The 24,714-nt window shown below is 37.0% G+C and overlaps 1 protein-coding gene across 4 annotated transcripts in view; it reads right to left on the bottom strand.

Annotated features, from left to right (window-relative positions):
- Positions 1-10,921: 10,921 nt before the first annotated feature.
- CARMIL1 (capping protein regulator and myosin 1 linker 1) overlaps positions 10,922-24,714 on the bottom strand; it is a 130,720-nt gene continuing 116,927 nt past the window's right edge. For all 4 annotated transcript variants that reach the window (XM_026699503.2, XM_087930970.1, XM_087930971.1 and 1 more), the window contains 5 exons: positions 20,984-21,395; positions 18,647-18,713; positions 17,337-17,570; positions 15,627-15,761; positions 10,922-11,964 (listed from right to left, as the gene is read on the bottom strand). In XM_026699503.2, the coding sequence (XP_026555288.2) occupies positions 11,828-11,964; positions 15,627-15,761; positions 17,337-17,570; positions 18,647-18,713; positions 20,984-21,395 (985 nt within the window). In that variant the 3' untranslated portion in view covers positions 10,922-11,827. The remainder of the gene's footprint in view (positions 11,965-15,626; positions 15,762-17,336; positions 17,571-18,646; positions 18,714-20,983; positions 21,396-24,714) is intronic.

Genomic DNA, 24,714 nt, shown 5'->3' with positions numbered 1-24,714 from the left:
TTACTATCTGACACCTCTGCAGAAGAGCGGGTTAGGAATAAATAAAAAAAATGTGGTGAGATAAATAGTTTGGCTGGCTTCACAGCAATCAATATCCTTTTGTTGTTGTTGTAGACTAAGTGATTAACTTGAAAAGAACTTTGGGTCCTGTAATGCCTGGAAACTGATCTGAGCTAGATATGAATTTCTTGAAAAAGTAGAACTTAAGTTAGCAATACATACAGATATTAAATTCTGGAGTTATTCCTACACTAAGCAAGAGAATGATGAACTATAGTGCCATTATTAGTTTTATTATTTGTAATCAGATTTATGACAAAAGCTACACAATCTTCAAAACATTGGGTTCAGGGAAGGCATCGGTATCCTTGAAACTAATGAATCAACAGACACATAGAGGCTACTTTGGTCTGGTGTTAAGGTGCACATCTAGAAACCAGAAGACTGTGAGTTCTAGTCTCAATTTAGGCATGAAAGTCAACTGGATGACTTTGGGCTAGTTACTCTTCCTCAGACCAACCCATCTCACAGGGTTGTTGTTGTGGGAAAAATAGGAGGAGGAAAGAGTATTATGTATGTTCATCACCTTGAGTTATTTATAAAAATATTAAAGGTCTGATTAATTTAACTATGACTGTTTCTGATTACTTCTGGATCTAATCCCACATATTGGGTGCTTGCCTTGTTTAATTACTGGCACCATGAATAACTGCTAAATAAAACGAACCCTTCCCTCAACTTGATATAAATTATGATAAAAGGAGACATTTTCCCCATGTTTTTCAGGAAAGACTATCCCTAAATGATTGATAGTCTTATCAGACTATTAGACATGCATAAAATTAAACAGTAAGAGAGAATATGGCTTTTTCTTAAATACTTTGCAGAGGTCTACATCTGTCTTATCTATAAAACGTTCTGCTAAGAATTTTAAAACATGATCAGTTGAGAATACAGAAAGTCACTATATAACAGAAATGGAGATGCTCACCTTCCCAACTTAGAGGATTGAACTTCTTGATCAAGTTTAGAAGTTTGTCATCTATGCAGAGGTCTATTTTCCAGCTACCTTTCCTTTGCATGCTTTTGGATATAACATTACATTTGCACAATTCATATCTACAATTATATCAGAATATAATGAAGCTAATCGTAAATCTATAGTCTATCAACATTTTTATGAGCTTACACATTTGGGATATGTAAGCCCATTGAAATGAAAGGCATTACCACAAAAGCTGAAGCATTAATTAACACTATAAACTCCCAAATGGACGAGAATAATTATTATGCTCCGATAAAGGCTTATGAAATGTTAAATGTGATATGTAAAGCAAGACTTACCTCCATATCTAATGAATAGGCTTAAGCAAACCCGTTTATTACCCTCTCCTAATTTTCTAAGTAGAAGAATAGATTCAGTGGGCGACGTGAAAGGAAATAAAGATGAAAAGAAGGAAGGGAGGACTGGGAATGAGTTGGCCTTACTTTCTGATAGTTGTAGAAGTGCTAGGTTTGTCTTATTCTGGGTAAAGAAGCTCAATATCCATAAGATATCATTTCTGCTCAGTTCGCTATCAGAGGAAAGCATTCAAATGTCAAATGCAGATAACAAAACAGCCAATTTTGGTTGTGAATACATTTGGCTTCCTTATGCCTCCAATGGATACTAGGAAGCAACAATTTATCAGAGTTTAAGACAGTCTGTCTTTTTCTCTTTCTCCATATCATTAGTATTTAAGCATAAATATTTAAATCTCTTCACCTGTTCCAGTTCCATTGTTCACCTGTTCCAGTTTATTTCATTCTCATATATCTATCCTGTTTTATGCATAGCTCTATAGACCGATTCCTACAATATCACTCCAGGAGAAAGTTGTGAGTCTTAATAAAGATTAAATACAATAAACTTAAAAGTTTATTATAAACTTAAAATAAAAGTTTTGTAGCGTCCTTGCCTTTAGCCAAATCCATTACTTCTAACAAAGGGGTATCAAATTGTAACAAATTGTAGCACACTCTAGTAAAATATACTGTATTTTTGTCTAAGAATGTGATGGGTTACAATAATAACCTTGTTACAATTAGTCAGTGGTCCATGTCAAGCTAGAATGATATGTCAAGTAGTAGGGCATTACAGGGCTCCATTCATTGTTCCTGTGTGCAACAAAACGTGCACGAGGTTATCATGCTTATCAAACATGATTATCAACTTCATAGATGACACCAAGAAAAGGAGGATAGCAAACACCCTGAGTAACTGTATCAAGATTCAGGATGATCTTCAAAAGCCAGAACAAAAGCCAGAGTTATTATTCTCAGTACATCTTAATGGGCACATTGTGGAAAAGACTGCTGTCTTGGATTTTCTAGAAATACCCAAGAAAACAAGTCTATTTGAACTCAAAGACATATAAAAGACCATGCTGCCAACCTTGACAGGCTGACCCTTTTACTTTATGATAAGGCCAATATTTTTACCCCCATATCTCTTTTATTGCCTTATTTCTTCCTCTTAACTTATGAGGACTGTATTTGTGGAAGGTATGTATGCCCTTTAGAGTCCTAATGCTAAGGAATAACATTCAAATTATTTCATTTCATCTGATTACATGTAATATATACAACATTAAACTATTGGGATGTATTCCCCAGGAAATGTCGGTAATTTCTTAAAGTTAAAAAGGGGGAAAAATAATTTGGCTATATAAATGGTCTTATGCTATGTTTCAAAAGTGACATCCCTTTTCTAAGCTAACAGGAGATGCTTAAGTGAGATGCTTATTATTATAACAGGCAATGCCCCCCAAAATGGTATCTGGAGCGAGACCATTTGCAATTAGATGCAACTATATCTCTTAGAGCCTAATATTTTCATTATTATATTGTTGATTGCAAATCCTACTGACAAACGTTTTAATAGGTGAAGAAAGAAATAGTTCAGGCAGAAAAACACTGAGAAATTGCAGCCATTCTTGTTTCCTGAAGGGCCTCAGTAACCTTGCTTAGTTGGTATGGGTTCAAATGATCTCGCAAACAATATTTACCCCAGTTTGTATATTCTTGGTGCGGGATATTCTCCTCTGGAAAACCATGTCCTTAGCACCACCAATTCCTGGCCTTGAAAACTACTTGCAAAAAAGTGAGAAAGAGCTGAACGCCTGGGATTCTTTGCTCCCAAGTTCATTTCAGCTACAGTTTTACTATTTGGATATGAGGAAATGGTTACTTGTGAGCCTTAACTACCTGATCTGAAATACAGGATATACAACTATAGCCGGAAGGACTTTTCTCAGGATAAATGACCTTTTGGAGGCATGAATCAAAAGCTCTAATGAACATCAACTAGAGTTCATCCATTTTTGATATTAGAAGATAATAGCAATAACAACTCTCCATGCAGAATATCCTGGATATGCCAGAAATCTATTGACTTCTTTTATTATTGGAAGTGTTCTTTAGACTGGTCCAGAATCTCATGCATCTATCCACAGACCCATGGATCACATCACTACATGCTCTATAGACCTCTCCTCCATTTTTTCTTCCTGGTCTGATTCTCTCAACCTCTCATTGACTTTCATTCTCTCATTCTCATTCATTTCATTCTCTCTCTCCCTTTTTCCATACACCATTTTCTGGGAACAGGCACCTCAAAAGGGTCTTCAGGGTGAGCCTTCCAAGCAAGGTGATCCAGAAATGGGGTCAAGTACTGTCTACAGTAGGTGACTTCTGAGTTATATCAATGGCTTAAAAGGTAGGCTGTTAGCTCTGAGTACCAATGCTAATGTCATTTCTCCAATGGAGGTATTGACTAAGGCAAGAATAATGTTACATCTGTTATGATAAATTTCTCGCTGAAGTTCCAGAATTCAGGCAAAGAAATTATGTACCATTTGCTTGGCTGATCATGCATGGAAAAACAGAAAGCTCAACAATATAAAATTGGATATTTGCCAGACAATTCAACTGTCCTTGAATGCTGAAATAAATATTCCTTATGGGGAACTAGTTCAAAGGCAGTCTGATAGCTTGACCAGGTTGGCGTGCTGCATGTCATCCAGCCCCTGTTATGTAAGGACACAAGTGAAAAAGAGAAAAAGACAAATTAGATGATTCTTTCCGTATATACTTCAAACCTTGACATTTTAATAAGGGCTATTCTCATTTACGATATTTGTTCTTAACAGCTGCGATCTGAAGAACAGAGAGGTCTGTGAACCTGTACTGCAGCCAATAAAATGTTGCTCTAGGAAAATAGTCTTTATCTATCCTGATACTTAATAAATACTTTTCTTTGCACTCATGAAGGTTGCTATGTATTACTCAGAGGGGCACAATTTAGTTCAACAATAGCAGGCTTGCAAATCCAATTCTTCAAACCACTTATGCCGAGAACCATTTCTCAGAATGATCAAAGGTCTATTACTGGCCCTATATCTCACAAGATGGGCTTCAAAGTTGTCATTTGATTCTTGTTGTACTCTAGTGCTGCATTGTAAACAGACCCCCTCTTAGCCCCATAGGACCACCAGATATAACAGAAGTTGTTCCCAGCTGATTGGGAACGCTGAAGACTCCATTCTAACATGCAGGAGGGAAGCGACTTTGTAAACTTACAATAATCCTTGAAATTCTTTTACAAAAACAGGGCAAATACAGTATATAGCCTGCCTCCAGCATTTGTACTCTATCCTACCCAAGTTGAGTTACTTATTAATACAATCATTCCAAGCCCACACTTCATAAAGGAGGTAACTTGAGAAGCTGCCATTGTTCTCCAGTAGCATGGAAGCTTCCATACTTTTGTTTGGGTGATTAACAGGCTCCTTTCTCTAATCCTGAAAAGTATTGTAGATCAGGCTGCTCATAGATCATCTCTTCATTCTTATTTTAGAAATAGAGCTTCTGCTGTCAGCATGATTAATAATCTGAAGCTGAATATGCAGGGAAAGGCGCATCTGGTTTACAAAGAAGGATCCGGCTCTTTCCTTTTCCTAGTTAAATCTAGATTGGTAGCAGAGGTGGTATTCAGCAGGTTCTGGAGAACTGGTAGTGGAAATTTTGAGTTCGGAGAACCAGCAAATACCACCTCTGGCTGGAGATTTTACAGGATCCTTCCCCTACCACACCCACCAAGCCACGCACACAGAACCAGTAGTAATTTTTTTTTTAATCCCACCACTGATCGGTAGGCATGCCTGACAATCCGAAAGAGACTACAAGAGAGATATGAAACTTATCAATGAAGAATCTTGGCAACTGAGAGCAAGCACCATCCTCCCCAGGTTTCAAATGCTCAACATTTTAAGCAAAATATTTTGTCTACCACTTTTTCTTTTATAGCTAGTCCTTGCTTAATGACGGTAATTGGGCCCAGAACTTCCATTGCTAAGCAAATTGGTTGTAAAGTGTGACATCACAGGGCAGCAATCCCAGCAGTCCCTGTTGCCATCATTAAATGAGTTTAGTGGGTCATTAAGCAAGGGCCTCACGGGACTGAAACTTGCAACTTCCTACTAGTTCCAACAAGCAAAGTCAATGGGGAAGCTGGTAGGAAATTGCAAGTCCCAGTCAAGATAAGCTTTTGTTTAGGTGACTTGTAAGCAGGCTGAATAGATTGGTGTTGCTGTCTGCAAACATGACCAGGAGGTGGGAGAGTTCTGTGAAATGCAGACAGATGTGTGGGAAGATGCGTGGCCAGGTGGCAGGGAGTGGCTGCAGAGGGCAGGTGGGTGTCTTTCAGAGTGCTGTGGCCTGGTGCAAGTGTGGCTAGGCGGTGAGGGATGCTGCAAACCTGCCTGTACATGCAATGGAGTACAAGATCCTTCAAATACTTGGGAGAAAAAGCTGCGAGAGCAATCGTCAGCTTCCCCATTGACTCTGTTGTGGGAAGCCAGCAGGAAAGTCACAAATGGGGGTAAGGTGATTGTGGGATGCGGCAGTTGTCATGTGAACTAATTACCAAATGCCTGACTCACAATCACGTGACCACAGGTGTGCTATGAAGGCCAGAATTTTGAGGACTGGTTGGAAGTATCACTTTTTCAGGACTATTGTAACTTTGAACCATGTGTCAACTCGTAAAGCATTCCTTGCTCGAGTTGCCATTGGCAGGAGTGGGGAAAAGTGACAGAGCAGCACAGCAGCCACAACCAGAAGCACATTCCACACATACCTTCTTCAAGGCTGCATCCCAGGCCACCAGGACCAACCAGAGAGCTATCCCTGTATCCCAGGCTACTGGGACCAACCAATCTCTATAGCCCGCGAAAGTGCACTGTTGGAGAATGTGATTTATGACACATTCTGGTGAGAGGGGGAAAACAGGGTCATGGATGGGCTGTAAGTACGTCAGAGTTGACTTCATTTGGGCACGTGCCCAAATGTTTCTCCTAATAAATAACTGGATTTCTTTTGAAACTTTGTTCGAGGCTCATGGTTTAATTAGGGCATCCGTTGGAACCCTGACATCATCACTGAATGAGTGATCGTTCATTGAGAACTACTTATATATCAATCAAATGATGGAAACCAAGCAAAGAATTTTTAATTATTAACAATGTGAATGCCAAAGTACAGTAACTGAATATAGGAATCTCCCTTATACTATGAATACTGATCTAGGCCCAGTAATTTCCGATTCTAGGGGTTGGGTTGGTGCTCATCTGTTTCTTAGTCAAGAGAGCCAGTGTTGTCCTAAGACGCTTCCATGGTCATGTGGCCAGAATAGCTATATGCCAAGGTGCACATAACCATTACCTTCCCACCAAAGTGGCACCTATTTATCTACTTGCATTTGTATGTTTTGTAACCGCTAGGTGGGTAGGAGGGCAAACAACAGGCGGTCACCCCCTTTGTGTGGTGCTCAGGTCTCGAACCCAGTCTATCAGCTTTCCAGCTCTCAAGCTCAGTGTTTTTAACCACCGAGCCACTGCGTCCCTTCAATGTATACAGTTATCTCTTTCCAAATGTCTCTCTCCAATCAATGTTGCAAAAGGAGTCCTCCATCACGTTTTGGAAAATCAAACTGTTGGAAGAGGAGAACATACACTGACTTCATTCTTCTTAGTTTCACTGTGTCAGTAAGAAGAAATTAGAGAAGCTTAATGCTGTTCAGCCGAAGCAAATTAGATTTTTTTTTTAGAGAGAGGCTCCTTCCTTCTCCTTCCTGGGCAAGGTCAATCTAATTAAAACAATTCTAAGATAGCTATTATCTTTCTGTGTTTTTTCATGTTCACCTAATCTTACTAAAAGAATAAAATGCCAGAAGATGAAGGGTCAGTTTGTTTTGCTTATCAGATATAATCGATGATTTTCCCAATAGAACCACTAAGGAACGTTAAAGACATTAAACATTAAATTCTCTTGAACTGACTTAATAGTCCTAGGATGCACATAAAACAATGCAGAGTTAATCTGTCTGCAGCTGCTCCTGAATTATTTCAGGCTTCTTAAGAGAGTTAGAACTTAATGTATTCTCCAGATGTATTAGAACAGGGGTCTCCAACCTGGGGGTCATGAGAGGTTTGCAACTGGGGCATGGAAACGTGTGCATGCATCTTCACTTGTATGAACAACGGGCACTGAAGTAGCATGTTGCATTCATCAGGTTTTGCTCTTTTTTTGGAGCTTATTGTCTTTGTTCAAACAGAGTGTGTGAGAAGAAAGTATTGAAACTTCTTAAAAGCCAGTTTTCAGCCAAAAGATCTCGGAATAATTTTCAAAGCAATCAATAGCCAACCACAAAAACTGCATTGAGACATTATGTTATCTCCATCCTCACTTGTAGTTCATGCTGGGCAATTCTCTATTAGATTGCTTCTATGGATGTGAGTTTCTAAATGGTTTTAAAAAACTAGTGCAAGGATATTGGGGTGCTAGGGTGGTTTATTAACTGCAGAAGCCAATTGCCGAGGCAGTGGAGCTGTCCCCTTGGAAACTCTTCAGTGTTCTTTAGTATTAATCTGGTAAAATTATTTCCAATTATTCCTTTTGCACCATAGGAGAGCTGAGAGTTAATCAGGTCCACTGTCCAACACTTCTGGGCAATGGCACTAACTCACAGCTGCTCTGCAATTGATACAAAGACCTGGTGTGAAAGTTCTCTAAGCAGTTTTCCTTGAAAATTCAAAATTGAGATGGTAGGGGGAGGTGTCCAGAGTTAAACTAGAATGTAGAGAAGGGATATAAAAGGGCAATATTGAGAAAGAATGGATTTCTTCTTTACTTAAACATACAATAAAAACAGCAGTTTTTCCATTTAAAGAAATACTGGTATTTTTTTCCTCCATTCTAAGAATCCTTTTCTTCACTCTCTAACTGATCAAACTAAAACCATCATAGCATAACTTAGTTGCCTCATGCAATAATGGATATTATCAATATCCAGATGCATAAACAATATGTCATGAAGCCAGCTGCATGAACAATATATTATGAGGTATGTATGGCTCCCACTTTGTAGGCATTCCATATGATCTTGAAGACCTGGCTGTTTTCCTTTGAGTTAAGATGAATGGAGCTCCTTGGTGAATGCATTTTTAAAGATATGATTTGGGACTGAGTGGCTGGATTCCATCCTGTCTACTTATTCTGTCTGACACAAGTCCTGCTGTGCTGCCTCACCATGGTTGGTGGTCCTGGGAGGGATGAGCAAAGAACATCAGGAGTATATATTCTCAGCAGGGTCATCCAAGGTGCGAAAGTCATTCCAGCTGCCCAGCTAAACTACCAGGCACTAAATTGGCCAATGGCAATAGAGGAAAATGCTGAAGGTGGATATTACTTTATTGACAATGGCAAGAACATCGATTAATGCAGGATAATGTAAAGGTAAATCTTCTTTTTTTTACCATATCGACAGAAATTATAAATCTATTGGCAATGTAGTGCTGGATGATGGACCTTCTAGTTGCTGATGTTGCTATAGGGAAGAAGAAAATCTGAAATTATGATGGAACATGAGACTCATGAACACTGGAAGGCTCAGCACTGTTAAGCTATTAGAGATGAATTAAAATGATTACAAATTGAAATTTTATGATTCAGTGAATTGAGACGGAATGGCATTGGACACTTTCAGTCAGAAGACCATGCTGTTTATTACTCAGGACATTAAAAACAAAGAGGGAACTGCATTGCTTTTATAGAAAGGAGGTGTATAGCAGCAACAATACTAGGCTACAGTGCAATTAGTGATACAACAATATCAATTAGACTTCATGGACAAACCTTTATATATGACAGTCATCCACGTTTATGTTTCAATCACTGATGCAAAAGAAGAAGAAGTTGAATAATTTTATGATCAAGTCCAATTTGAAACTGACAGAATGTGCAAGCAAGATATGCTGCTTGTGACTGAAGACTGGAATGGAAATATTAACATGAATGTCCTCTTCCAGGGAGAGTCCGGAATGAAGAGATGTTTCTTTCTCACCCAGTAAAACTGAGTGCACCAAGGGATGAGATGTAGCCAAACATGTTAAATAAACTCATTCATGAAAAGTGCCAGTACGGTTTCATATTTATAATATTGACAAAAGATTGGTTTCTTTTGGTGCTCTCTTTCCAAGAACACTCAGTTAAGTATAAAAGATCTATTGCAGGATGAAAGAACATCAAGAAGACCTTACCATTACTTTGTGCCTATGGATAAGAGATTAATGCCAGTCATATAAAGCCTATGTTTTCTGAAGGTGTTGAAAGACATAATACATGAAATGCTAGACATATATTCTAATTAATGGAAGCCATGTAGTCAAGTTTCACAGTATTGGTTCGTCGGTCATTTTGTGCCAGATCTCAGAAGTTACCAATATGAGATGCTGAAAATGTCATTGGAAAACATGAAATCTCTCAATTCTTGTCAGTAACTCCACTCATCCATCGGCAAACAGTTTGTGCACAAAAGATGGAACACGCAATATGGATATATTTGTCTTCTATTGCAACATCAATAATCGAACTCATGGATCAGATAATCATTCTGACAACCAAAAGTTTTTTTAAAGTTACCTATATCCATTCACTACATTCCACACATGAGAAAGACACAGTCAACATTTGGATTTAATGGATCATCTTTTCTCAACTGGGTCCATTAAATCAATGTTTTGTCATAAGCTGCATGCAGTGAGAATTCCAAAGAATTTTTAAAGAACAAGATTAAGCATGGTAAAAAATATATATGAATGGATAATAAATGAATGATTGAATAGAAAACTTAGTGGCCCTTTTGAAAGAAGCACTTGGAGGAGTTTTGTCATACAGAGAACAAGTGGGAATCGAACCCCGTGTAGGGCGTATTGAGAGGAAGGGGAAGAATGAGAAAGTCATGACTAAATAGCATTAACCACATGCCAAACCAAAGAGAAACATTTCTCTATTTTTCCCCATTTAGGCCACTTGGCATTGGGTGTTGGTGAAAGCTGGCATGTTACACAAAACGTCATAGTGTGCCACCTTGACACATGTATCATGCCATCAATGTTTTATTATTTCTTACTCCCTTTCCATGCTTCATATTACATTATTTATCCTGGAAGGGAAAAACAGGATGGGCATGATGAGGATGAAGAGAGACAAAAACTTAAGAGAAGCTACTCAATTGGATTCTCTCTCTATCCTAAGTATCAAACTGTTACCACTAATTACAAGTATTAGTTAAATAAACAAATTAATTGATCAAAATATACCTTAGCTCTGGAGAATAATATTCAAAATATGTTTTGTTCAATCTGGTGCTCTCCAGACGCATTAGACTTTTGACTCCTATAATCCCTAGTGAAAGGCCTTGCTGACTGTTAAGGAGGGCAAAATACAACATATCTAGAGATACCAGACTGGACAGGTGTGGCCTTATTGTTGTAATGCAATGGCAAAATGAGGATACATCTTAAAAAACTAGAAATTCCTATTTCATTTGTAAAATCATTTTATTGGTACAAATATACATTATGAATAAAATTCCTTCTGCCCATATTGTAAGCAAATGCATGTAAAATATTGAAAAAAGTAAAGAATTGCTTTTACAGACAAGGAACTGCTATTCGTTTTGAAGTACGTGATAAAAGTCGAGAGGATGCAGACAGATCCCAAAGTAACCTCTACAAAATACCAATATTGATAAAATATCCATTGCCTTCATTTCAATCAACATACATTTACTTATGGATATGGAAGCATAGCAAAGTGTTAGTAATTGTATTTCTACTTTTGTGCTTTTGAACAGTACACAAAATGTAAATGATTTTTGTTCTTAAATTACAACAAATATGGATAAAGTCTCCCAAAGGAGGATGTAAAAATCATATCCAAGCATCTAATATATATTATTTATACAAATTCTTTTATTAGTGTGCTCTGTTGATATAATTACAATGTGCAATTGCATTCAGCAAGAATATATTTATAAAGTAAGTTGCGTGCAAGTTTGACAAATTTACATTCAGCAGTCCAACACTTTTCCTGCTGCACAGTAATGGGTTAGTTAGTGTAAGAAAATGACCAATCTATTTGCTTTGAGTTTTTTCAACCACAAAGCTCTAATGCAAGGCATTGTGTTTGTAGCTGCTTCAGAAAATTCAAGTAGAAGACATGGAATAGTTGCTGGCTTTAGCAAAGGCATGATAGAGAAGATCTGGAAATAGTCAGAAAAAAAAGAACCAAATTCTTTTAAAATCTGATTACCAGTGCAAATATTGAACTTTGAGAAGCTTCGTTTTTAAAAAATTGAAAGGAAAGGCTAATGGGAAAAGGGGTCAGTAATAGTTGGACTCCATTATCACAAAAGAATATGTACCGTTAAGCCCATACCAACCAATTAAATAAAAATAAAGTCTTTATCTGGCTCTTCTCCAGAGTCACTGGACTTGCTTCCTTGTTGGCCATTTTTCCTTAAAGGTCTCTGCTTCTGTTCCTGGGATTCAGAAATCTGATGTCCTGGACTTTTCTTTGGACCTGTATTGTGAGACAGAAGGCTTTGTTAAGGAAGCTGAAATCTTCTCTAAAAATAATCCCTGCAGAAAACAAAGCATAGTTCAATTTTCTACAATATCATCCTGAATATCCCGCTGTTCTGGAACTAGAGATCTGAAGATCTCTATGATGTGAGGTATCTTCAGTATGATATCCATCTCTGCCCTGACAAATTAAGCAATGCTGTGGACATGTTATCCCAATGTATGGAGGTTGGGAGAGTCTGGATAGGAAACGACAGACTTCAAGTGAACCCTAAAAAACTAAGTGGCTTTGGGTTTTGAGATTCTTGAGTTCTGGAACTAGTACTGGGTGAGATTATACTGCTTCAAACAGACCGTGTGAACAATCTGTGAATCCTGGATACATGACTTTCACTCGAATAGCACATGGCAATCATAGCTAAGAAGGTCTTCATACAACTTTGTATTGTATTGAAGAACAGCACAGTCCGGCTTGTAAGAGGAGACAGAATGTGTGCTTACAGCTCTCTGTACCTTGCTTTGCTCTTCGCTGGCAGGAAAACATTCTGATCCTAAAACTTTCCCCTTTTTTACAGGTCAAGTGACAACAATCTCAAGTTGCTTTCAAGCAAGAGCTGCAGAAAGATGACATATAGTTTGCATAAAAAATGTGCATTGTATATAAATGCCAGATAATTGCCTAAAATGTCTTTCTGCTCCAAAGCACTGCTTTCACTCCTTCCCATTTCCTCTCCATTCCCAGTTTCTCTTATATTTTCAGATTGTGAGCCTGGGCCTGTCTCTCTTCTTTATTGATGTGACCCACTTTGAGAGACAATACTTGTCTTAAAAATGGATACAAATACAGTTAATGAATAAGAAGTTTAAAAACATGCCCTTCATTGTGTATGTTGTTCATAAAAGAGGGGGGAAATCTATAGAATAGCAGGCGAAGGCACTCAGATGATAGTATTAGCTAAATTAGTATATGGAATTACAATCCATCGATCGAAATAAAGTTAAAGCTATTTTGGCTCATGCATGCTCATGGTTATGAGAGACATAAGTACTAATGTGCAGATAAAGAAAAGTTATCAGAAGAATGACAAATAATGAACATTCTTAAAACCAACTCCAGTTTTTTATACTAAAATAAATATATATTCAAAGGATTTTAATAAATAGCAGAAAGAAATATTTGGCACAAGAAGTTTAAATTATCCAAGAAAAAAACCCTGCCTTTTTCACAATTAGCTTATGAATTAGTTAAATTGACATGAAGCTGCTATAGCTATACATATACAATTCCTATATAAAGGTAAATAGATTAAAGCTGCAATCCTCTTTTACTACTTACAGAACAATATTAATTACATTTTGTATAAAAGATGTGTAAGTATAATCTAGGATAGTCAATCACTGTCATTTAGAGCAAATTATTACTGATTGTTACTTCAAAAATTTAGAAAGAATTGATATAACGATTAGTAATCTTTCTATAATGTAATAAATGAAACAGTTCTTGTTCTTTAAACTCTAATGAATGAGGCACATTTTCAACAGATCACATAAGAAATTCTTCCATATTTGGCAGCAGAAACATCTGCTTATTTTTCATTCATCGTCCACCAAAAATAGAACTCTTCTCTATTTCATTAATAAATCAGAACTTATTCACTGAAAACCAAATGAAAGTTTAAAGAGACATGAGGGGAAAGAAAGTGTGAAAAATTATGCTTCTTCAAAAACCAAATTTTAAAGTTTGACTGATGAAATAAAATGCACAGTAATTAGTATTATAAAGCTCATTGAAATCATCAGCACGTCCAACTATTTTTGTTGTTCTTCAAGACTGCTATCCTGGAGGACATGCAGATATCCTACACAGAGAGTGGGGGGAGAGGAGGAGGAGGAGGAGGAGAAGAGAAGAGCACTTTTATAATTTCCTAAGAAAAATGCATAAATCATTAACTGTGAATCTTCAGTGCTACTTCTGGATAACTTTGTCACTTTTCTATGTACACAATGGCACACATTAAAATGAAATTCTGATGATAACACCCACCCACCCATATATATGCAGGTCTTGGCGTGTTCACGTCTTTTACATGTAAGATTGAGAGTACCTGTACCCGTGAAAATCTACAAAAAAACACACACACACACACACACACGCCTGTCTGTCTGTCTCTCCTGGCAAATAGATAGGGAAGAAATGGAGGTAGTGACAGATTTTATTTTCCTGGGCTCCAAGATCACCACAGATGGGGACTACAGCCAAGAAACTAAAAGACGCTTGCTCCCGGGGAGGAAAGCTATGGCCAATCTAGACAGCATACTCAAAAGCAGGGACATCTCCCTGCCAACAAAAGTGCGTTTAGTCAAGGCTATGGTTTTCCCAGTTGCAATGTATGGCTGTGAAAGTTGGACCGTAAGGAAGTCTGAGCGCCAAAGAATGGAGGCCTTTGAACTATGATGCTGGCGAAGACTCCAGCAAGTCTGTTGGACTGCAAGGCGATCAAACCAGTCAGTCCTAGAGGAGATCAACCCTGACTGCTCTTTAGAAGGCCAGATCCTTTGGCCACCTAATGAGAAAGAAGGGCTCACTGGAGAAGAGCCTAATGCTGGGAACAACTGAGGGCAATAGAAGAAGGGGATGATGGAGAATGAAGTGGCTGGATGGAGTCACTGAAGCAGAAGGTGTGAACTTAAATGGACTCCAGGAGATGGTAGAGGACAGGAAGGCCTGGAGAAACATTGTCCATGGGGTCGCAATGGGTCAGACACAACTTCCCAACACCACACACACAGACACACACACAGACTATTACATTATGTTGTGATGCATTATCAGTTATTATGTTATACCAATTTACGCTTTACTTTGTGTTTTTTTTAATATAAAAAACCTTTTCGATGCAATCCTTTTTATATAATGGCACAACAGACTGAAACCAATTTGTATATTCAACATTCTACTATAGGTTGTTAAGAGGGTAGTTTTTACACGATAATTTCTATTTTCTGGTTCTACCTATGATATCAGAGCTGGAACATTTTTATCTGACCGTGGAAGACAATGGCTAATGTTTCCAAAGATGATGGCTTTCCATTAATGTCTGTTTTCCATACAGATGAGAGCAGCACTAAAATACAGCAGCAAAATGGGGATTCTTAACAATATTGTATGAAGAAACCTGGATATTATCTTTGCAACTTATACTCTCTGATCTGATCATATTTTAAAACCTAAGAACTTATTTAAGAGGTGATAGATATCGGCTTTCACCAGGAGGATTGCACTGATTTTATTTTCCAATAATTTTTTTTATGCCTAGAGATTTGATTTCACTGGTTTAATCCATGATTTTTAAATTAAACCTTTCCTGCTACTACTTTAAATTGTTACAACTCCCAGCTTGCTTGTTTTTTTAAAAAAGTATGTTCAATGCAAAGATATAATCTCACTGCTGCTTCACTCTTGTGAATGAGAAAATGGAAGATGGGAGGAATAAGGGGTATCAAGTTAAATGGAAGATATGTACAACTGTACCTTTTCTCTGTGACATCGATGTACACAAATACATGAATAACTAAGAACAAATGCTTGCTTTCTAGTAAGTGTGGATGTTAAACATTAAACCAGAAAAGGACACCAGGAAGATAAAGTAACATTCCCACCTTCAAGAGATTTGAGAGATGCCTGAGGGCTGCTTTGACGATCTTTTTCTTTATCGGAAGGGACTCTCTTCAAAACAGGGGGAAGTAGGGCAATTTTAGGGGAGCCTGGACTGGATTGAGACTCTGGGGCATCATCTGTGGAAACATCAGAAAAATAAATCAGATTAAAACTGCACAGCTATCAAATGTGTTTCATGCACTCAGTGTAATGCTTAAACATTGTGGTAGTACAACAAATATAGGTAGTCCTCGACTTATGGCCACAATTGAGCCCAAAATTTCTGTCAGTAAGCAAAACAGTTGTTAAGTAAGTTTTGTCTCATTTTACAATCTTTCTTGGCACAATTGTTAAGTGAATCACTGCAGTTGTTAAGTTAGTAACATGGTTGTTAAATGAATCTGGTTCCCCGTTGACTTTGCTTGTCAGAAGATCACAAATGGGGATCCCATGATCCTAGGACAATGGAACAGTCATAAATACGAGCCAGTTGCCACGTGTCATGAATTCTGATCAAGTGACCAACTGTCATCCTCCTTTGTTCATGTCAGGGGTGACATTTCTGATCACTTTTGCTCCTTCTCAGGCAAAATTCTTATGTTTCTCTGATTAATCCTATTTTTGATTAACTCAGATCCAGGTGTACCAGGAAATGACATCTTTTGAGATGCCTAATACAATTAAGAATGTTTTTTGCAAATAATAGAAGAAAGACAGTAGCTGTTGTATATCCACTATGCCTAAGGCTTCCCTTTCTAAATACATGATGTGGCAACTGAAATTTCATTACATTTAATGATTATCTGGAACGCTGAGTTATACGACCACATCATTTATAAACATTTTTAATGAAGTGTATAAAGTGTCCCAAGTCTAAATGGTATATATACCAGTAACAGAAATGCAACATCGATGCAATCTTGAATCTAGTACAGATTTTGAATTAGAGAAGAATAAAGAAAAACAAGAATGTGAAAAAGAAACATTGACAAAGAGACGGTAAAGGGGAAAAAAAGGAAAGATTAAAAGAAGATGCTAAAGAAGTGGTTTCTGATCTCCTTGACAGGGATTATAGACACTAAAACAGTTGGGCTTTAGCTTTTAAAAAACCATGAGAGTAGGAATGATCTACTTTGGGAAAGGATCCTTAGAACTAAAGTCATCCAAAGGAAGAAAACCTCAAGAGGATTTTTCTTGCATGGTCCCTTCTCATAAAACTTCCTGGTAGGTGGGGATCTTCAACAGGCAATCTTTCTTTATATGAACTAGGTGGGCAGAATATACCTGGGAATGAAAATCTCGTGGGCATCTAAATCCTGAACCTTCTAGGGTTTGAAATTAGCACCTTACATTCCACTCAGAAACATTCATGCAATTTGATCTCAACCGTTTAAAGCTTACAATAATTCAAAATAAGCTTAAAAAGGTTTAAAACCCATGCCAATGTTTAATAATTGGCAATTAAGGGAAATGGAGAGGGAAATGTTGGAATCTCAGGGACAGTTAAAAGGTAAGTGCTAAATACATTCCTAATTAGCATACAAAGTACCAGTATTAAGTCTTTTATACTTTACCGCTGACATCCAGTTTCTAGCATTAGTTAAAACTGAACAATATGCTGTCCCTGTTGCCCCCTCCAAAAATATCTCTCAAGGATTTTAATTACTAAATTTCCATACATGGTTAAAATTAAAATGTTAAAATAATCTCACCTGTCCGAGAGGCAGACCGTGGCTTCTGAGGAACTGTTGGCCGTCCTGTTGGGGTGGGCTTTATTGACTGCAATGGAGGTTTTGGACTGGAAGGGGCACTAGAAGAACTTCTTGTCCTAGCTCCAATTTCTATCTTTGGTTCAGCTTTTGAATTTTTTTCTGTCGAGCCTGTGATGGAATCTTCCCTAGTGAGAGCAAACTGATTCTCTGGAGAAGACTGATGAAGTTTCATTACTGAAACAAAATGAACCAGGGAACAAAGATGGCGGTCAAGGGCATTGTCAGTTTTAATATAAAAAGTTTCCACCCTCCGTAACAGTGGAGAAAAACAGCGTAAGGAGGAGGGCCAATTGTAAATAAAAGTAACTAACTTTTCTGAACTGCCCTTTGTTCTTATCAGTTAGAATAATGCTACTTTGACCAACAATTCTAAAGAAGCATCCAATAAGTTTCCAATTTTTATAATAATTGTTGAATGACAGTGTGAGTGCGCAACCTATATTTCACTATAGGGTTTTTCGGTAATTGGCTTGGTGCCATTGGAAAAGCTTTGGTCAACTCAATAGGACACAGGAATGTATCTTTTAGAAAGGCTAGGATAATCATATACATATACTCCGTGTACCTGGAAGAGAATCAGTGTTATATGCTATTGAAAAGCTTATCAAGAACTTGATAAAAAGCTCGCTTGCAATTGCAGGACACAGTTAAATATTTCCTATCTGAAAATAGTTTCGAGAATTGTAATATGACCTACTAATCTAAGACAGATTTTTGGGACACTTTAATAAACTTATAATGGGAATATCTGTTTCCTTTATTATAGCTATTTTAAGATGTTAAGTAAGTCAGGTTAATGAAAAATTAATATTTTTTTCTGCTTTCAGCTTTGTGAGTAAAGATAAATGGAGTACTAAAAAATGTACAGTGTTCCAAAACCACTTTCCTGATCTATTGGAGGAGTTGATCAAGGGAGGAAAGAGAGGCAGTTATTTTAGAAACGGAAATCATCTGCTGGCAATAACCTATGACCAAAATATGACTTAAATTTGGCATCAGGTTTGGTAAATTTAGGTCACATCAAACGGAGATAGTGATTTAAATGAGATATGGTATAATTACAATCACGCAGACCTTGTGTTTTAGATTTTAATAACATGTGTGCCTGCAATCTCCTACACTTTTTGTGCCTTGAAAGATTCATTCAGAATGACTAAATAAGATTTAATATACGAGCAATAGGACATGTAAAAGTATTGGTGCAGTTTCATTTTACTAGCCTAAAAGAATACAGAATACGCTAGACTCACCAGCTCCATCTTGTCGTTCTGAATTCTGTGAAAGATCTGCTGAATCTCTAACATCATTCACTAATTTCTTTAAAACAAACAAACAAACAAACAAACAGGACACACCAAAATTAGTATATCTTATTTGTAAACTGCAGATTGCAAATACATAAACTAGATGGATAATATGAGATTTATACAAACTATAAGTGAGGATTATGGAGATGAAGCACAAAAGACGTGTAACCAACCGACACACTGTATGTAATTGGAAGATGGTTTTATGTTTTGTTTGTCAATATTTGTTTAGAATAAAAAAAAATAATTAAAAAAAGAATTGGGAATTACATGTCTCGAAACACAGAATTGTACAAAATTAAAATGATGTAAATAGTGCTCTATGGTACTACCTTTGAAGTAGGTTTGGAATTCTTGTTGGGACTGAATATTCAGATTGCTATCTGAAGCTCTACTATACAGATATATACCATGTATCATGTTGATATTAAAAAAAAGCTAAATTAGTTGGTAGTTTATTTCTGGTTTTATTTTGTTGTTTGTAACATTAAATGGTCTAAAAACTTGGAAGCAATTTCTTAAATTAGGATCACTTAAATGTTCCATAAGCCTATTTTCCACTTAAATTTATTTGTTTCCATTTTCTGATAAAGTAATGATGGGAAATTCCTCTCAACACAGATATGGTTCTCATGCCAATTCAACTATCTTTCTAATTATAGGAGAAATGTGTCTGTTCCAATTAGAAGAGAATAAATGTAGCTCAGGGTTGAACTGTGGAGTTCTTGGTGCTCTCTAAGCTTGGTTGTTTTCTTGCAGGTGTTGCACTACTCAAGTAAGTAACATCATCAATGGTAGTCAGTGTGGAGTTTGCTCCCTGTTTATATACAGTGGCTTGCCCAGTGAGTTTTGGTGGGGGTGCAGCTTTCTCCTTGAGAGTCCCTTGATTAGGGTATTGTTTTCTCTCTGATCTTTGTCTGGTGTTAATCTCTGTTTATCACAGATAATGTTTGCAAACAAACAACCAAGTTCAAAGAGCACTAAGGACTCCAAAGCTGTTTGTTTCCCTGACTGTTTAGAAGCATTTCTTAACTGCCTTTTGCAAATTTATTGTTTTACTTAATAATAATCACTTAATGTTTTGCTTCATAAGTATTACCACAAGTTTATTGCTTTCTGTTGAGCTATTCGTCGTGATTGTTTTTTAAGCTACTGTGAGGTAAATGTGGCTAAGCAACATACATATTAATCCAAATCTAGCAGCATGCCTAAACTTCGGCATATTCTTTATGAGAAAGAATACTGATAAACTTTTGTTCAGGTGTTTTTCTTCAAGAATTTTACCAAAAAAATTAAACCACCAACCTGGTAAGATACTTCTCTGCATGATAATATCACATTGTAATCCTAATATAATATTTAAAATCTCCCTTTTAAGGAGTTTTTATTGTACTGAAGTATGTTGAAGTCCGATTATAAAAATGCCTCTATGAAGGTTTATGAAATATTTTGTCTGCTTTAGATCATCATTTCCTGTATGAACAATTTCACATGGCTTTAGTGGCTCTTCTAAACAGTATGCCATACAGAATCTAACTGCTGTACTGATACAATAGCCCTAAACTTAGCTCTGCTCTAGTCTGAAACAGCCCCCACAATATTCTATCCTAATTGCAATAATGCTAACTACTAATAAATAAAAACAATAAAACATAATGGTTTGTGTTGAAAGCTGTATGGACTGAAAAGAAGAATGTGCACATAAAATACTGCAAAGTAGAATATGTATATTTATATGTATGTATACAATTATCTTGGCTTATAACATGTATTAGGCTGACTACTGGTAGATAATACTTAATTTTAATCATTTCATGTGCTAATTAATCTATTCTACATCGCTTCATTTGCATGCCATTTGTTCCTGGGGTAAGCCTTTAGTTCATCAAACACTAGATGGAGCAAGATCTCCACTATATATTTGCTCAGATGGGTCATTAATTCACATTCCTTTATCTGCAACACTTATGCCAATTCAGGAGCAAACCTTCACAAAACACAACGTTCGGCACTTGCCATCTTTTGTCTGTGGAGCATCATCTGTAAGCACGTAGCAGCGCATTAGGGTATGTGTCAAGTAGTAAATTCTTATGGTTTTGTTTCTACATGGATTTGAATTTGAAGGCAGATTCTACCACAGATTTTGACGGAGAAAAGTTCAGTCGTTGATATAAAATGGCTCAAGATGACCTCCAATGATGGCTATTTTATTGTAAGTAACGTTATAACAGGAATCACTTTCTCAAGAGAAAGTCATATTAAAATGAAAATATCCCTAACCTTCTGTGCTGATGCTGCTCTCCGTTCCTGCTTGGCTTTCATTTCTGCAAGAAGGCCACTGCCCATCACTTGCACCCCATACCTACGTCCTCCTTGAGGACTGCCTTTGCCGTCATCCTTTTCCAGAGGAACCTCCTCTGTTGAATCTGGTGTTTTTAATTCCTCAGTTTTTTCAGTGGTGCCATTTTGCTCGGCTGATTTCAAATCCTTCTTTGCAGTGTCCACGGTGGGGCCTTTGACAACACCTCTGGGAGAAGGAGATTCTTCAGGCATTAACACAGTTGAAGGACGCTCAGATTTGGATCTAGGCTTGATTAAATTAAGAAAGCCACTTTTCCGAGAATCTCTTTTTTTCTTTTCATCAGCTACTTCACCAGAATCACTGCTGTCTGAACCTTTTGTGAAGGACTTCCTAATATTAAAAAAAAAAATACATGTAAGGAAATAAAGACTTTATCTGAATGAACCTGAGCAAACAGTGAATCCTTAAATTCTCCTTCCACGTCTCTCATTTAACATACTAAGTGGAGACTGGAAGTTTTTAACTAAATGAAGTATATTATTATTATGTTAACCTAAAACAAGGTTAATCTTAATTATTAAAAAAACCTAACCTCATATCTTAGTTTCTCCTACAGGTTGATTAAATAAGCCACATTCAGGATTAACTATGTGATCCTAGAAACTGCGTTTTGTTGCCTAGAAACATTTCCTTTCACTGTGATTCCAGGACATTGATGATTCCGGGATAATGTATGATTGAGAGAAACTTTGACAAATATGACGAAATGAGAAATTATTTCAAGAGCATGCAGATCAAAGGGAGGGCAGAGAAGCAGGACTATTCTATCCCCTATGTTAACCAACCAGCTGCTTTTTGCTTTCACTCAGCTTTTACTCAGAGTCTTCAAGCAAGATGAACTGTTTTTACTAGTAAATCATTGTTAAGAAATACAACTTTACCCATTCTCCCACCCTTTTTCTAGTGTACCATATCTGGTGACAAGGACTGTTACACTATTGATCTTTTACACAGACTTGGAAGATTTATTGACTAAGAAAACAAGGGGGGAGAGAGACAAAAGAAATGACCTGGACATATGGTTTAGTCATGAAGATACTTCACACCCTTTAGTTCTAGAGCAGATTTTGAACTTTACTTTACTCTTTCTCTTTGAAATGATTTAGCTTAAAGAGTTACCCATGAAGACAAACATACTAATAATTGATAAGCTGCTATAGCATATCAAACAGCCACCATAAAGACTCGTTCAGACAGCTGTTTAATGTCTTTCTCTCCTGCCCTTCAATTGCTAGTAAAATAAATGGACCTAAATTGTGCTGCCCACATTTTATTGCACTCAGTAAAGTTTCACATTATGGATTTGCAGATTCTTTGATCCTCCTCAACCAGGGTCATCTAACTGGAAAAAAGATCCACCACTTGTTCTCTTGCTTTATCTTTTAGAGTAATGACTTTTTAAAATTTCAAGCCTTACTTTAAAAAATACTTATTTATTGATCTTTAAATCTTCTGTAACAACGTGGAAAAGATTGAGAGATTCCAGCTCAAAGTCTCCCACCTTCTCCTTTCTCTCTATTTGTAAAAGAAAAATCCCAAAGGAAAATGAATTGTGAGCCCTAAGTAATATCAATATTATGCGCAGGCAGAAGGAAAGAACACTCTTCTTTGTGGCTTTAGCACTAGGAAAAAGCTGGGCTTAAAAAGAATAATAATACATAATTTGCTGGAAATAAAGTAGCCTCGTGTGTGTGGCAAAAGGGGACAAAGGTGAGGTATTGAGAATTCCATAGCCAAGTGGTTTGCAACTTGGGAAAGTAAGCGGACTTTCCTATTCTTGCTGATATGTTCTGGGAAAGCCCTGATTTATATCAGCTCTGGATATTCCAACTTCTGTAAATCAAGCCAACTCTCAGAAAACTTCACAAAAGTAATATCCTTGCCATGGTCTTTTCTCTCTCCTGCCCCCACTAACAACCTGTATGAAGAAATGTGATTTTTCAGGAAGCCTGTACAAAAAAATTGCAACTCAAACACTTGTATCCACCAATCTGACAATTGTGGGATATTTTTGGTTTTGTCAGAGATGCAGTTTTGCTGGGTTTGCCTTCCCGTGTTTCTAGGTCTGGAGAAAAGGTTGCAATGCACATTTTGCTCTTTACTCAAGCAACTTTTCCATGATTTCAGCCCCTCATTTGTGGTGACTCTGACCTCTCTTTGCCCGCCTTATTTTGTACAGGCAGAATGCAAGCAAGCAACAATGCTGCCTAAAATTACCAAATGGCTGGGTCCAGACTTTTGGAACTAACAAGCAGATCTCTCCTTGCACAAATTCTGATTAATTCGAATGAGTTCTGATGGGGGTTTGCAGCCAGAAGCCAATTGCTTTATTCAGCCAGAATCTTTAGGGCATGGTTTGCAATAATCCAACTGTATAAAACAATTGTTAAAACTACCCTCATCTCAGGCAAGAAGATAATTTTCCTATGGTATTTTAGGTGGTCTTGATCTACTGCCATTTGCCACGAAGTCAATTTGGACAGCCAATATTAATGTTTGTGTATCTGTGCTTATGCCCTCATATGCTGCATCCTTATTTTATAATTTCCCCAACACCTCCGCCCATCTGCTATCAACCAACCAGCCACACCCTAAAAGCAGCAGCAAAGTAGCAATAACCCCACTCAGCAAATTCCACTGGATTATCAATATACTCATTAAAACAAACAAACAAGGAAACAGAAGCTTCCATCCCCTAGCAACTGAACATCCCTGTAGCCATTGCAAATGGCCAGTTGGATCCAGGCAAATTCCCAACCTTTAGCCACATCATCACAACATTGTCATTGAGATGCTTTAGATCAGGGCTGACAAACTCCTGTCCTGCGGGCCGGATGGATCATGCACTGGCCAAGGCCATGCCTGGTTTAGTGAAGGGGGAAAACGTCCTGATATGTCAGGTGACGCTGCTATGACATGAGTTTGACAATCTTTGCTTTAGATTATCCACATGGTAAATTTTGTGTTGGGGGAAGAAAGAAAGCATTACACTGGGAGAGCTAAATATGACTTTAGTCTACTTCTGGAGCAGAAGACATACTTGTTAAAAAGTTACTGAGTTTTCTTCGTGGTGCAGTGCATGGGAGATGAGGATGAATCCTAAGATTTCTTTGTCATTATTTCTTGGTATGAATGTTTTTTTTCTAAATTTAAATCTTAAAGTATTTAAAAATAAATTTAGGATGCAATGACTATTGATTAAAACCTAATTTTGTAATTGACTTTTTAGCATGTCTTGCCCTCAAAGTTTTTTTAAAATAAGAAAATTTGATTAGACCAAAAGTGACATTAACAACTTACAATTTATAATTCTGCAGTTTTTTTTGTATCACTAGCAATTTGCCATATAGCACATTGATTCGGCACTTAACTTTCTTGATTTTTGCCATCTGCTTGCAATTTAATGGCTATTCAGACTTGCTTAATTACTAAGACATCCTATTTTCTCAGCACCAGTGAGGGTTTTTTATAAGTGAATGTCAAACACATAAAGTGATCTCTGAAATAATTACAATTTCGTTGTTATATTCTTTAAGTTACTTCTTGCTTCTGTATGCTGCATGAATATAAATTCCCTATACATATGGATTATAAATAAAAATGCAAATTATATGATCAGGAGAATAAAATGTATGTACAATTCATACTT

Source organism: Pseudonaja textilis, chromosome 3 (genome assembly GCF_049901715.1).
Source record: "Pseudonaja textilis isolate UNSWEBS1 chromosome 3, rPseTex1.2, whole genome shotgun sequence".
In the NCBI taxonomy this organism is placed as follows: Eukaryota; Metazoa; Chordata; class Lepidosauria; order Squamata; family Elapidae; genus Pseudonaja; species Pseudonaja textilis.
The sequence above is the reverse complement of the archived record's forward strand: the minus strand, read 5'-3'. Positions and strand labels throughout refer to the sequence as shown.